The 14,150-nt window shown below is 43.4% G+C and overlaps 1 protein-coding gene, 1 long non-coding RNA gene and 2 other non-coding genes across 4 annotated transcripts; 2 read left to right on the top strand and 2 right to left on the bottom strand.

Annotated features, from left to right (window-relative positions):
- The first annotated feature begins 652 nt into the window (after positions 1-652).
- LOC102890194 (histone H2B type 1) lies at positions 653-1,770 on the top strand. The gene is made up of 2 exons (XM_025040872.1): positions 653-1,149; positions 1,353-1,770. The coding sequence occupies exon 1, from the start codon at positions 694-696 to the stop codon at positions 1,072-1,074; it is 381 nt and encodes a 126-aa protein (XP_024896640.1). The 5' UTR covers positions 653-693; the 3' UTR covers positions 1,075-1,149; positions 1,353-1,770.
- Positions 1,771-6,634: 4,864 nt separating this feature from the next.
- TRNAM-CAU lies at positions 6,635-6,706 on the bottom strand. Its single transcript has one exon. It is a non-coding gene; the product is annotated as a tRNA-Met (tRNA).
- A 372-nt stretch (positions 6,707-7,078) lies between these two features.
- TRNAG-GCC lies at positions 7,079-7,149 on the bottom strand. Its single transcript has one exon. It is a non-coding gene; the product is annotated as a tRNA-Gly (tRNA).
- Positions 7,150-7,251: 102 nt separating this feature from the next.
- Positions 7,252-11,113, top strand: LOC112472153. Its single transcript, XR_003043564.1, has 2 exons — positions 7,252-7,542; positions 7,920-11,113. It is a non-coding gene; the product is annotated as an uncharacterized LOC112472153 (long non-coding RNA).
- The last annotated feature ends 3,037 nt before the right edge of the window (positions 11,114-14,150 follow it).

Here is a 14,150-nt window from a genome sequence, read left to right as displayed (position 1 = left end):
CTCCCGAGCGCGGGCCCGCGCGGGCGAGCGGGGCGAAAACTCCGGGGTCTCTCGGGGGAAGTGTCGCATTAGACATGCGGGATCCGAGCCCGCGCGGCAGTGGCCTGGAGAGTGGCCGGAGCGCGCTTACGAATCTCAGCGTTAAAGATGTCAGTGGCTTAGGAAGTAACTTTTTTGTTGTTGTTACACAAAAATCCAATCTCTGCTACTTTAGGTATATATCACTTTGTATCTTTTCCCTTTCTTTTGTAAAATGAAAAAATATGACAATATTCAATCATGTGCAATTCATGATTAAATAAACAAACATATAAAACATCTATATGTAAAAACAAGCATTTTCTGTCCTCAGCAATTGGCTGGACATCAGCAACGCACCTTGGAACTTCGCCGCGAGCGGGACCTAGTCCAGGGTGAGCTTTGTCTAAACAGCCTTGGACGCCAAAAACCAGAGGTGTCATTGGTTTAAATTTCAGCTTCACCCTGACCAGTGGAAATGCAAATTGGGGATGCCCGCGTTCTGATTGGGCAGAGCTAATTTTTTGACGTTACTCTGAAAATTCACCAATCAGAAACAGGACTGTATTTCATCGCCTTATTTGCATGCGAGGCTCTATATAAAAAGGACAGATCGTGTTCTGCTCATTGTTCCTTTTTTTTTCTTTCCCTCCCTTTTTTTCTGTCCTCCCGACCATGCCCGAGCCCGCCAAGTCGGCGCCCGCCCCGAAGAAGGGCTCCAAGAAGGCGGTGACCAAGGCGCAGAAGAAGGACGGCAAGAAGCGCAAGCGCAGCCGCAAGGAGAGCTACTCGGTGTACGTGTACAAGGTGCTGAAGCAGGTGCACCCCGACACCGGCATCTCGTCCAAGGCCATGGGCATCATGAACTCGTTCGTGAACGACATCTTCGAGCGCATCGCGGGCGAGGCGTCGCGCCTGGCGCATTACAACAAGCGCTCGACCATCACGTCGCGGGAGATCCAGACGGCCGTGCGCCTGCTGCTGCCCGGGGAGCTGGCCAAGCACGCCGTGTCCGAGGGCACCAAGGCCGTCACCAAGTACACCAGCTCCAAGTAGACGCGCTCCTGAGCCGCTTTGCTCCTGACCCAAAGGCTCTTTTCAGAGCCACCCCACACTTCACGGAAATAGCTGGTGCGTTTTGTCTGTGGTCTAGTTTCTTCTAGAAGCGTTGGGACTAATTTGGGAAAGGAAAATAACTCTCATTAAGGATAAAATGTTAAAAAGTCCACCACAGGCACTGTTGAGTATGCATTAGGCGCTGTTATGCCAATTTAGTGGTTTGTTTTGGCTTTTTTTACACCCTTTGGAAGAACTCTTTTGTCCTTCCACGGTAGCCATACTCGCGTTTGGTTACACTGCTGATGACGCCTGGTGTCTGATGGGGGCGGCAGTATTTGAAAAACCTACGCTGAGCTGCAATTTGCCGGATAGTTTATGGGGTGTGCTTTTCGAAAAGATTCCTTGGAAGGTGAAATTCTGACCCCTGTTTTTCCCGGAGAAAACCAGCGGGCTCCGCAGTCAGTCATAAGCGGAAATTGAACCGTTCTTTGCTGTGCAGTCGGATCCAGTTCGCGTCCTTGTCCCACACAGCTCGGAACAGGGACTGTAGCAGCTCTGCCTGCCCCGCGGTGACATTAGGGTGAGTGGAAATGATTTCCATCAAAGCACAATGGGAACATTAAAGGTCAGGGCGGCTCCTTAAAGATAAAATGTGGAACGAGGAACCCAGCAGCCTGGGAAAGCCGCGTTCATCAGGATCAGTGGTAGGGTGGGCGCAGGGGCATTTCTCAAGCTGGGGTTTGAGAGTCCACGGAGAGAAATCCTGTGACATTCGATAACATGGCTGGACCTAGAGGTTATCATGCTGAGTGAAGTCAGTTAGACAGAGAAAGACAAATACCATATGGTTTCACTTATGCGTGGGATCTAATAAACTAAACAAAACGGAAACAGACTCTGATACAGAGAACAAGCCGATGGTGCCAGATGAAATGAGGGTTGGAGGGCTGGGTCAGAAAGGTGAAGGGTTTGGGATATACAAACTGGGAGTCGCCAAATAGTCACAGGGATGTGAAGTACAGCATAGGAAGTATAATCATTAACATTGTATTAACTATGGTGTCAGGTGAGTAGTAGACTTATGGAGTGAGCACTTCCTCAATTTATAAATAACCATGATGATATACACCTAACACTAACACAAATAATATTTAATGTCTACTGTAATTGAAAATAAAAATAATTTTTAGAAATCCTGAGACATAGGTCAGACAGAACCCCATGTTTAAAGAAAACAGGCCCCAGAAAAACCCCAGAGGTAGGAAGTGGGCTGAAGGCGGGGCTGGCCAGGAATGCTGGGATTGGAGACCCAAGGCAGGAGGGAAAGTCTGCTCCCCTCCCCAGCATCTTTCAATGGCGCCTAAATTCTCCTTTTATTTCAAAGCTTTAACACCCTCTGCTCCCCCCGCTTCATCCCCTCAGTACAGACGCAGGTGTGAACAAAACCGACTCCATATCTATGTCCGAAATTTCATTTCATTTTTAAGTTTCCCACGTGATCTTTGACCAGCTTCACCATCCTTAGCAAGCATATCAAAGCTTTCTAGTTGATGATTATCTGCGTCCCTTAAAATGTAACCATAAATATTTTTGTTAGCAACAGCCAGAATGCTAGCAACAACCAAGATAAATATCAAAATAGCGAGAGTATTGATTATAAACAATCATCCACCACAAGACTACCAGGAGGTAAGGCCCTTGGCACTACTGCCATCTTCATCCCTTCGCTTGTCAATCATTAGTACTCAAGTTATACTATTTAAAAGTAATATCATGGGGCGCAGGCAGTGGAGAATAATTAACACAAAACTGATGGGTTGTCTGTTCTGCTCTGACCCAACCTTCGCATAAGTAAATTACCATGTAATGAATGCTGTTATATTCTGTGGAGTTGCCTGCTTCATCTTTTGGTCTAAAGATGCCTTCTCATTGCAAGGTGCTAACCTGGTCCCAGTCCTGGGTCCCTCTTTCCAACCTCATCGGGTGTACACTCGGCTCTGCCGTGGGGAGATCGCCCCACACTAGGAGTTTCTAGACCTCTCGGGGGACAGTGAGGCTTGGGAGCCTCTGCTGTCAGCATCCAAAGCTATAAAGTGAAGACTAATACTTTGAGGAATCATTAGTCTTGCATTCGATCTGCCACCACCCTGGCGGCCACTGCCATTGCACTGTGTAATTCACTGCATCGTCTCATCTTCTCGCTCTCTGCTGCTCAGCTAAAAGAGATCACTGAAGTCCCTCCCAGCAGAAATAATCTGTGTCAGAACACCTCTTTCACACAGGTCACTCGAAGCTATTGCTAACAGTGTAACATGTGACAAGCTTTATTTCAACCTTGGAAAAACCAGTACGGTCATCCCTCTTATCCGCGGAGAATGCGTTCCAAGACCCCGGTGGATGCCTGAAACCATGAGTAGTGCCGAAGCCTGTACGTACCATGTTTTTTCCTTTACATACGGGCCTATGATAAAGCTCAATGTATAAATTAGGCACAGTGAGGAATTAACAAGAACTAATAATGAAATAGAACAATTGTAACAATATACCGTAGTAAAGTTATGTGAATGCAGCCCTTCATCTCAGGGGGTCCCCTGCTCAAGCCTTCTTACAGGCTCCATGGTTTCTGGCGCAACACGTGGTGGATCGGAACACATGTTCATGTCTTCTGCCCAGAAATTAATGCCCTTTCCACCTTAATTAAGCACCTATCACATACTGTGGCCATAACTTTTGCAGTTTGAGGTGCGACAGCAAAGCTAGCACAGATTCCTTTCTTTCTTCTTCACAATTTCACGTGTAGAGATTCGTTCTTATTGTCGATCTTAGCAACCTCAGCATACAGTTTTTTTTCCTTATTAAGATCTTTCACTTTTTTACTCAAAGGAAGCCTTTTAAAGCTTCTCTTTGGCATATCCAAGCTGTCGGCATCACTGCTCTTGTGCTTTGGGGCCATTATGAAGTAAAATAAGGGTGATGAGAACACAAGCACTGTGACACCACTAAACCAAATGGCTGCGAGGGCCTAATAGGTCAAGAGCGTGACAGCAAGACACACTGGGGAGAGGCCACCCACAGCCCCAGCAGGACGGAGCGGGATGGCAGGAGATTTCATCACAGTGCTCAGAGCAGCTCGTAATTTAAAACTTATGAATTACTTACTTCTGGTATTTTCCATTTCACATTTTCAGGCCTGGGTTGACTACAGGTAACTGAAACCGCAGGAAGGGAAACTGCGGGTGGCGGGGGCGGTTTCTGTACCGCGCAGAGGGGGTGCTTGGAGGCCCCACAGTCTCTAGTTCTTTGCAGAATGACTATCTCAATAGAACTGTTCTCTTTTCATTTTCTGCTCGTTAACAAACTCTTCGTCTAGAGAGCAGAACGAGTGCCTTGCAAGTTAGGAGGTAAATCCACCACTTTGAGGAGATGCTCCATCCATGGCGGCAATATCCAAGAGCAAACCAAAAATTCCGTTTCTGAAATAGGAACCAGGAGAAAATAGCAGGACGCGTTTTATCTTTTTTGGCAATTTTTTTTTTTTAAAGATTAATCACATGTGCCTCTAGTTATCTGTAAGATTAGAAAGCTTGTTACTGAGAAGAGTATTTTAAAATTCATCTCAGAAGGGAATTGTATTTGCCGGGGGCATATGTGTTGGCAAGAATGAAAGAGGAACAGGACCTCAGCTGGCATCTCAACTGAATACTGTGGTTCTTTATTGTGACGGGAATTTTATGTGGAAATAAAATTAAAATGTCAATAAAAGAACCTTAATGACAAACCTCTATACCCCCTTCTGCTGGATGGATACAGATGTTGCTTGCATTTTGGAACTAGCGGAAAATCAGGCTCCCAGTCCCCACATCGTGTAAACGTCAGCTGTGCTTCTTTGTTTGGTCACAGATCAACACAGAGCAATAGATTTAATGGCAACAGTATTGTGAGGGAAAGGCTTTTGTGTGGATACGCATAAAGTAAATGTTATTTTTTTTTAATAAGCATCGTTATTTTTTATTTTTAAATGTTTTGCTTTTATTGCTACTTCTTAATTTTTTTTTACACAATTTGTCTCTCTTACACAACTTCCCACCCTGAATATTCACATTCCTGCAGCTTCCTCCCAATCCTCCTAATATAGCTAATTGGCGATCCTCAGTTAAATCAATATTTAGTGAGTGGATTATTCTGGGCTATGTAAATAATGTTCGCATCAAGTTGCGTATTGTATTATGATTACATTTCTTGTACAACTTTTTATTTTCTCTGGGATTAATAAATGCTTCTCTCCTGATGGCCTAGTTTTCCGTTTTCTGGTCCTCTGTATTTTCTACATGCCGTTTAACTCAGCTCTAAGACTTTTCTCCAAATGGAAGCCTGTCAGACCTTTATCCGTTCCATTTCCCTTCACGTAGTTCTCTCCATCCTTGCCGAGTGCCCGCCCAGTGTATCCCGGAGTTTGCTGGACACGTCTTCCTGCTGCTCTCCCTCCTGGCGATTCCTGCCTCTCTCTCCTCGTAGGAAACACCGTTTCCTGAGTTTCACACCTTCCCTTCTCTTGCTGTTCTTCCTTTCACAGCTTCTTGGGAAACAGTGTGTTGTAGGTAAGGTTTTTAAGAAATACGCGTCTGAAAACGTCCTTATGCTGTCCTCTAAGCATTATGATTTAAATGAGAGCCAATTATAAGCTGTTCCTAGACTCTTTGCAAGGAGAAATTATTCATTAAAAATAAAAAAAGGAATAGGAGAGAGGCACATCAAATTCATGATAGTTTCCCCTGAGAAAGGAAATATTAGGATTGGGGATGCTTCAATTTTATGTGGGGTTTTTTTCCTTCAAATATAAAAAGGATTTGTAGTTACTATGCCATCTTATTAAATAGTAGTAGATCGATTCTGTGTAGTCACTTTTGCACTCTTCTGAAATTTTTAAAAGGCAAAAGGAAAAGGTGAAGACTCATGTCGAATACTGGTGTTTGGTATATTAGAAATTGTAGCGTTTAACATACAGTGTTTACCAAACCACCAGTGACTAAGATGCTCCAGCCTGCGTTCCGGATACTACAGCAACTAAACCACAGGGGGAAGAGACAAAAACCTCTGTTCTTGTGAATTTACAGACTATAGGGGATAAAACACTAAATGAATAAATAAAATATACTATATACTATACAGTGATAAGTGCTAAGGAGGAAAACAGCAAAGGTTTGAGATCGTTGGGAGAATACCCCCTTTTAGCTGGTTCTCAGACTAAAAATAGCTGCGTATGGTCCTTTCGAACTCCAAATTGACATTCGTGTTTACAATTTGGTGGTAGGTAAAGATGGAGACCTTTCAACTTTTGGCTAATGGCTTAATATTATCAATTCTGCTCCCTGAGATGGTGCATGTGGCATGTCTTTGTTAGAACCTTTCTAATTTGTGTGATGTATGTGTCATAAAGTTCTCCTGGGCTGAAAACACTTCCCTCGCGGTTGCTCAAGATTTCTCCAGCTACAGAACTGCGGGGGTCTCAAGACTGTTTAAGCTCTAAAAGCTTCCAGCACTTTTTTAGGAAAAGTACTAGCAGAGGATGGTTTCGATCCATCGACCTCTGGGTTATGGGCCCAGCACGCTTCCGCTGCGCCACTCTGCTTGTCGCGGTTGTGTCCGCCGCCTAAAATTGTTTGTTTTCGTATTTATCTTTGCAAGCTACTTTTGTGTGTCTTTAAAAAACAATTTTTTTTCTCAAAGTTCACTCGTCGGTTCTATTCATGATTCAAACAAGAGAGCGAGTCCAGAATTCACTGAATCCAAATATTCCGAATGCACAAAATTCGATGTTTCTGTTAGAAAAGAGCCCATCGTCAGCCTGCTGTCCAGTCATATAGTCAGAATGTGTGAGAAAACCAGTGGTTCGAGGTCGAAAATACCCGACCTCTAAACGAGCATTTTCAACACAATCGGAAGGATGGGAGGCGGGGATGGGGCGTGGAAAGAGAGGAAAAAAGAAAAAGGAAAAGGGAGTTGCATTGGCCGGGAATCGAACCCGGGCCTCCCGCGTGGCAGGCGAGAATTCTACCACTGAACCACCAATGCCTCGCTTCCCCGATGGCTCTGCGGGTGGTAGGAATGGGCTTTCCCCGTTATTTTTATCTAACCACCAATTCATTTTCTTTCCAAAAAGACGTCTGGGTGGGTTTTCGTTCTACTGAGTAGAACCTCGGGTGCTTCTTCCTTTCTCTTCAGGAACACCCCTTTCACCGCCGGGGCCGCGCACCTTGCAGAGCCCGGGAGCCTCGGACGCCTAGAGCCGGGTGCTTGGGAGGCGGGGACGGAGGGAACCGAGCGCCCCAAGAGGAAGGAGAGGGACCGGGACAGGGCCGGAGACTGTTCCTGCTCACCCCAGAGACAGCGGAGGCGGCATTATGAACTGTGGGTTTGCCTTCTGCTTTCGGTTGCCATGGTCGAGCGCAAAGGTCTCAGTAAAGGGTAAATTTCCAAAAATAATTTTAAAAAAAAGGGATAAATTTAAATTGAACCCCTTTTAGAAGATTTTATTTAACTCATTGATGAGGTCATTGGTGATTTATCACCAATTCAAAGGAGAATTAATGGACGCCACTTACAGATCAGGAAGACGGAATTAAATGTGTAAGAGTAAAAACTGGCTTTTCCTCCAGGAGGAGGGTAGTGATGGGGGGGAGGGAGGAAAGTGTCCCGCCTCGCGACAGACTTAATTTGCATGTCACAGACAGGAATGTTTTTCGTTCGCTATCAATTATGTGCTATTTATAGTTGCACGATAGCCCCGCAGATTGGGAATCAGGTGACAGAGAAGTTTCCCCAACAGGTCTCCTCTTTTTCAGGGAGATTCTGCCCCGTCTGACGCAAACCTACGGGCCGAACTCGGCAGCGGAGCACGTGCTCGCCAGCCCGCCGCGGCGCCAACCCAGGGCGCCGGGCCGCCCCGAACCCCAGCGCGGGCTTCGGAACCGGCGGCTCGCAGGCCCCCGAAGGACGCGGCGGAAGGTCGGGACACGCTCCTGCGAACCTGGGCTTCAGCTTTGGGGCCTAGGAGGAGTCACGGGTCCCATAGCTCTGGGGTCCGTGTCGGGGGCGGCAGAACCAGCTCGAACCCACACCGCGGGTCAGGCGGCCGAGGCAGCGGAGAAGGTCGACCTCCAGCAGTATCCGGAACCAAAGTCTGGACCCCACACACCTGTTTCCCTAACCCCTCCGAACCCACCCTGACCCCGGAGTGGGGAGTCTGGGCTTCTGAGCCAGAACTTTCCTGTTCTCCCTACCGTGCCCGTGCGCACAAAGCAACTCTTCAGTCTCCACTGCAGTCCTCGGCGTTTGGCGTCCGGCTCGGCTTGAGCTGGGTGGACGAACTCCGTTCAGTGACATAATTTCCTCATCTGATCCTCATGACACACTTGAAACACGTATTTCTCCCATTTTTTCCAGACGACCGGGGGAAAAAAAAGATTCACTAACGTGAAATAACTAGACTCGGGTCATTGGGTCCCAAGGGGTGACACTGGGTGCTTGTCTTTTGAATAACTTCGTTTCTCTTCTTAGATTCTGATTCCCTCGACTCCGATGTTTGGGGGTTGGTCTAGAATCTAGACTAGAGATTGTCATATTTTTCCATGGTTGCCCAAAGAAATCTGCTTATCAGAGCCTTCAGATCTTCCAGTGTCAACTTTGAAAGAAGAAATTCATAAGCATAGGGCACCCGGTCAGTCTTGAGAAGCCAAAAAAAAAATTGAAACAGGCAGTTCTAAACTGAACTTGCAGGAGGACAGTGAAAGTAGGCTCGGGGGCCACTGAGAGGGAGGTGATGCCCTTTGCAGGGACGGGCCGGGCTGGCCTGCCAGCTCTGTTTGTCAAGGCGCCTGTCAAATTATTTCCTTCCATCTCCTCCACCGTGATCTTAGCTCCACTAGAGGCTCCGAGGGAAGCTCAAAGCATTTTATTCTTTTCTCCTGCGAAGCCTCATTTCTCATCCTAGAGAGTCAGAGATGGAGGAGGATCTGATCCAGTAATCCAGGGCCCTCTTCAGCAGAAGGACAAGGAGAAAAACCGTGGACGATCTCATGATCCTTGCTTCTGCCACGAGATTTTGTTTACTTGGATTCAGCAAGGCTTATTAGAAAGGTTGGGAGCAGGGAGCCGTGGAAGAGAGCAGGTGAAGAACTCCGTGGGACAGGCGTGCTAGAGAAACCGAAGCCCCGAGATGTGCTCGTGGTTCCCTGGTTTATGGAACACCACTGAGCCTCTGAAGACAGGTGTGACAAGGACGGATGACTCGGCTCCTGCCTTCGCTGAGCAGACCTTTCAGCTCTGTATTCTCAGCACCAGATTTGCAAAATGACCTGGCGAACGCATAGGACAAATTTGTTAAATGAGCATTTCATGAATGTCTCTGGATAGAAAATAGATTCAAAATTTTTATATCGCATTGTTCTCATCAGAAAGGTATCTTATGCAGTTCGGAGTTTTTCTCTGTGATTTCTACCTACATAGTTAAACTCCGTTCTGCTACATTTGTGTGTTCTCAGATTCAGTACAATGGGTCTTCACCTGAGCCGCAGGCCTGGAAGGACAGAAACATCTTTCTTTTCTCATTTTACAGTGACTATCAGGTTCTAGGTTCTAGGTTTTAGAAATATAATTAGTTGTTGTTCTATCCTAAAATTCTTCATGCTTATATATTTAAAACATGTATATAAAGAGTTTTCAAAAAATAAAATTTCTATGATGTTAATGGCATAGTATATCAGATAATTCAAAGAAATTTTCTTAAAATAGAAGTGCGTATCACTATCGGCCATTACCCAGAGCACTGCTGTGAGGAAGATGCCAGTTACAGGTGAAGAAATTAAGTATCAGAGAGGCTGAATAATTTCCACGTGTCACGCAGCTGGGACTGGGATGCAGGTCTCTCTGATGATCCATCTCAGGTGATCTTTTTTAAGGTGTGTTGTCTGTAGAAATTATTGAAGATATAAAAATGTACAATGAAGAAAGTACAAGTCCAATGCGATCCTGTCACACAGAGATACCAACTGATGTTTGATGGTTCCAGCCTTCTTCTTATTGCAGATGTAAAGGTAGGTCTCTATGTGAATACACGTTTATATAACTCTCGCTTACTTATATGTACTTGGAAAATGTTTCACAAAGCAGGCACAGAGAAAAAAGCCCGGTAGAAGTTGAGACTTTCTGGGTTAGAAGGGACCTGACAAGTCATGTAGTCCAACTTTCCTCCAGTATTTGAAAATCGTATCTCCACAGAGAGATTTTCCCGTTCGAGCGATTCCATTTTCCCAATATTGACTTGTGGATGTCGAAGGAGCAGCTTCCACCTGGCTCTTCTCTAGAAGCCACGAGAATCAACTCGACTTCTACACGGCTTTTCCCCAAAGGCTTGGCTCTTATCATTTTCTCCGTGTCTGCTTTTCTACCACTGTCCATTGACAGAAATGGCTATGACAGATGTGATTTAACTACAGGAAATTACTAAAACAGAATTTAAAGAGGAAAGGCATTAGGCAGATTATTTAATTCAATCTCTATTTTGTATAGATTTCTACTTTCCCACACTGCCAGAAATGCTCTGCTCTTTCCTCATGGTATGAAGCCAATTTTTTGGTGAGTCCTTTCTTACATCGTGCTAAAATTCTACTTTATTTTTACTCATAAGTAGGAATTCCAACCTTTATGGAACAAACTTCACTCTTCACGGCTGCCCTTTAGATATCGTGTCATGCTTTGACAAAGCATTTTACATCCCCTGTCAAATCTATGCCATCGGTAATTCAAGAAGCGTGGTGTTCTGACTCCTGAATCCTCTAGTCATTATTCTGCAGAAGCATTTTAGTTCTACAATCTATCTTCTAAAATGTGAACCCGACTGAAACGAATAATCTACATGTTTTATTGTCAGTATGTTCCCAATTGAGGTTTTACGGGACTTACTGTTAGTCATATTTCTATCGCCCTGTAGTATACAATATGAAATAAATAACTTTGTGTTAACTTATGTTAAATTTCACCCATTTACTAATTGCTTTTATTTTTAAGTTTTATTTCTGACTTCTATAGAATCATCGATTTCTCTCAGTTTGGTCTCGTTTTTAATCTCTTACGCCTGTCATCCTTAAGTTCACGCAAGTTATTGACAAGTGCATATTCTAGTAGGTTAAAACATATATACGTCCTGGAACAATAGTACCTTCTTTCCAGAGTGGTTGTGTTTCATTAGCCACCTTTTGAGTGAGGTTTTACGGGCAGACAAGAACAGGTAGAAATGCTTTACCATCTTAGTCACTATTGCTTGGTATTCTTCAAAACTATACTGAGAAGTGTTTGTAAATTCTACTCGGAAAATTTAAATAGTATTCAGATAATACATATCATGTATGTATGTATTTAAATAACATATAAAATATATTCATGCACTTTTATATGTACTATATACTTTAATAATAATTACAAAGTAACTGATAGTAAAATATGTGTAGACTTTTGTTATAAATCACTTTAAAACTTACCATTACATAGTGTATTTAATCAATTAGTGGCTAATTTTTTAAAATGTAAAATTCCTAAATTCCCATTACTCTGATTTCATTGCTATTTTCTCAATTCTTTAAAGATTACTGACATTGACTTTGTGATCATCTCAAAACTTATGTCTGGAATTAAACTAACAGAAAACAGATGAATGGAAGAAAAGGCATACAATTTCTATTAATATTTTAGTGCACAGGATTCGCATAAAAGAAGTGAAACTCAAAAAAGTAACCAGACCTGTGGGCGTATATGTTGGTGTAATAAAGGAAAAGGAGTTTGGGCTTCAGAGAGTGAACAAGTGGGGGGAAGTGACTCAGGTGGAAGACAGGGGCTATTTCACTAAGATTTGTTCACACAGATCCCTCTCAGTGCTGAGCAGTCTTCAGGGGGAAAAGTTGGAAGAGGGGACAACTGCACAGGGGAGATTCATGTCCTGCTCTTAGGGAGGCGGAGGAGGAAGAGGGAAGAAAAGTTTTGGGAAATAAGGTTCAAAAAAGTGATGGACATTTGAAATTAAATTTTATGAATACATGAGACAAAGGTTTTATAAATAATCTGTTGTTCACTTCCACAAAAGCTACAATGATTAAAAAAATAGATTATATTGCAATGAAAGATCATTTATTTAAATATAATTGCAGTTGATGATGAAGGTGACTGGCATAAACTTACAGGCTTCATTTTTTTTTTCTGACAACATTCTAAGATGTCATATTATAACATATTAAGTCATGTGCTGGGAAGCAGCTCTTACAGTCACTATAACCCTTGAATTGTATTATTTTCACAGAAAATAGTTTTCCACAACTATAATGTTTTCATCATTTACAAGTTTAAGTGTATTTGTGATGGATTAGGGGTGGTTTAGGGTGTGAGTAAGAGTCAGATGGCAAAAAAATTAAAGATTGCTTCTAAAGTCTTCTTCGGCTAAGCATCCACCCCCTGTACTGAGTGACTACCCCACAAGGACCTCTTTCCTCACAGGGACTCATTATTTCAGAAAGGAAATTCTTGAGAGCATCAAATTCTCCAGGTATTTCTCTCCAGTTTCCATGAGAAAATATTAGGCTGAGATGGTTGTACAAGCTAATGACCTAATTTAAGTTTAAGAAGCAGCTCTCAGGGGAGTGACCCATCTGACTGTGCCAAGTTTGTTGGAATACAGAATTAATGTTGACTAGTTTTTATTGCTCACCCATGTACTTTAATATTTCTGTTGATGAAAAAAAATCGTATGCCATTTTCTTATAAATTAATGGAGGTGATAATATTATCATTATATCTAGCTATCTTCTATCTCTACCAATACAATTAATGGTATTATGATTATAGTATATAACTTCAATAATGTTTATATTTAAAACACAGTATTTGACATGTGCTCTGTTTCTACTTGACAGAAGTATCCAGAAATGGCCACCGAGGTTAGTCATTCACAGAAAATTAATAGTACCGGTTATTAAAATCTAAATAACATTTTTAAATGTACAAAGCACATGTACATGTTTTCTGATGTGTATTCATCAAAATCTCCAGTTGTAGAGGTGAGATGTGAGGTTGATCTCCCTTAGAAGTCTCTGACAGCTAAATAGAGAAAATCTGCTTTTGTGAGGCACCTGCTTCTACCTCGTTCACCCTATGACTAGAGTAAAGTGGTCTGAAGTAGCACGTGCATACTATTATCTTTTGTCTTTTTAAAAAAACCCAAATCTGTTAATTTATTCTAATGACTCGGCTACATAGTAAGTTTCTTGAGATAATTTTAATACTTTAAAAACCAAACGGCAAATAGAAATGAGATTATTTTAACATTTTGGACCTATTTTTTGTTTCGTATTAATTTCAAATGTCAAAGTCAATCGTTTTTTATCTGCCTTCCTTCTCTCAATATATCTGTCTTAAAAGGAGAATATTCAAGCTTTATTATTATGGACCTAAAAATTGCATAGAAAATTGATCTTAAGTAAACAAAATGACGAAGGACTAGGAACAGCACTTCTCTGCACCGAACGCACCAGGCAAATGGTAGAGGACACGAATCACAAGGGCCAGCGGCCTGTGCGGGTCCTCCACACCCTCCCACGCCTCCCACCGAGCCCGGGCTCTTCTGAATTAAGAATGAGGTGACCGTTTTCTGCTCCTAATGCTCAGTACTAACCACCCAGCGAGGAAGATTAGGTTCTCGCTCTCTCTCATCTCGTGTGTGTGTGTGTGTGTGTGTGTGTGTGTGTGTGTGTGTTTTGGGAAAAGTAATATTTCCTCTGAGACCATATGCTCTCCCAACCCTTTTTAGAGATAATTAGTTAAGGGAATTTTTGAGAAAAAAGTTTTACTCCACAGGGTGAGACAGAAAGGGAAGTGACCAACCCTGCATCAGCTCGGAAACCCATAAGAAGTTCTTCCTCTGCAAACTTGAATCCTTTGATCTCTGTTCCCTGCGCTGAGTGTGCATCAGAGACCTCCCGCTCCTCAGGCTGCTCCTTATGGGGGTGGGAGGGGGTGCGGGCGCTCGGGCC

Source organism: Pteropus alecto, unplaced genomic scaffold (assembly GCF_000325575.1).
Source record: "Pteropus alecto unplaced genomic scaffold, ASM32557v1 scaffold49, whole genome shotgun sequence".
NCBI classification, from domain to species: Eukaryota; Metazoa; Chordata; class Mammalia; order Chiroptera; family Pteropodidae; genus Pteropus; species Pteropus alecto.
The sequence above is the reverse complement of the archived record's forward strand: the minus strand, read 5'-3'. Positions and strand labels throughout refer to the sequence as shown.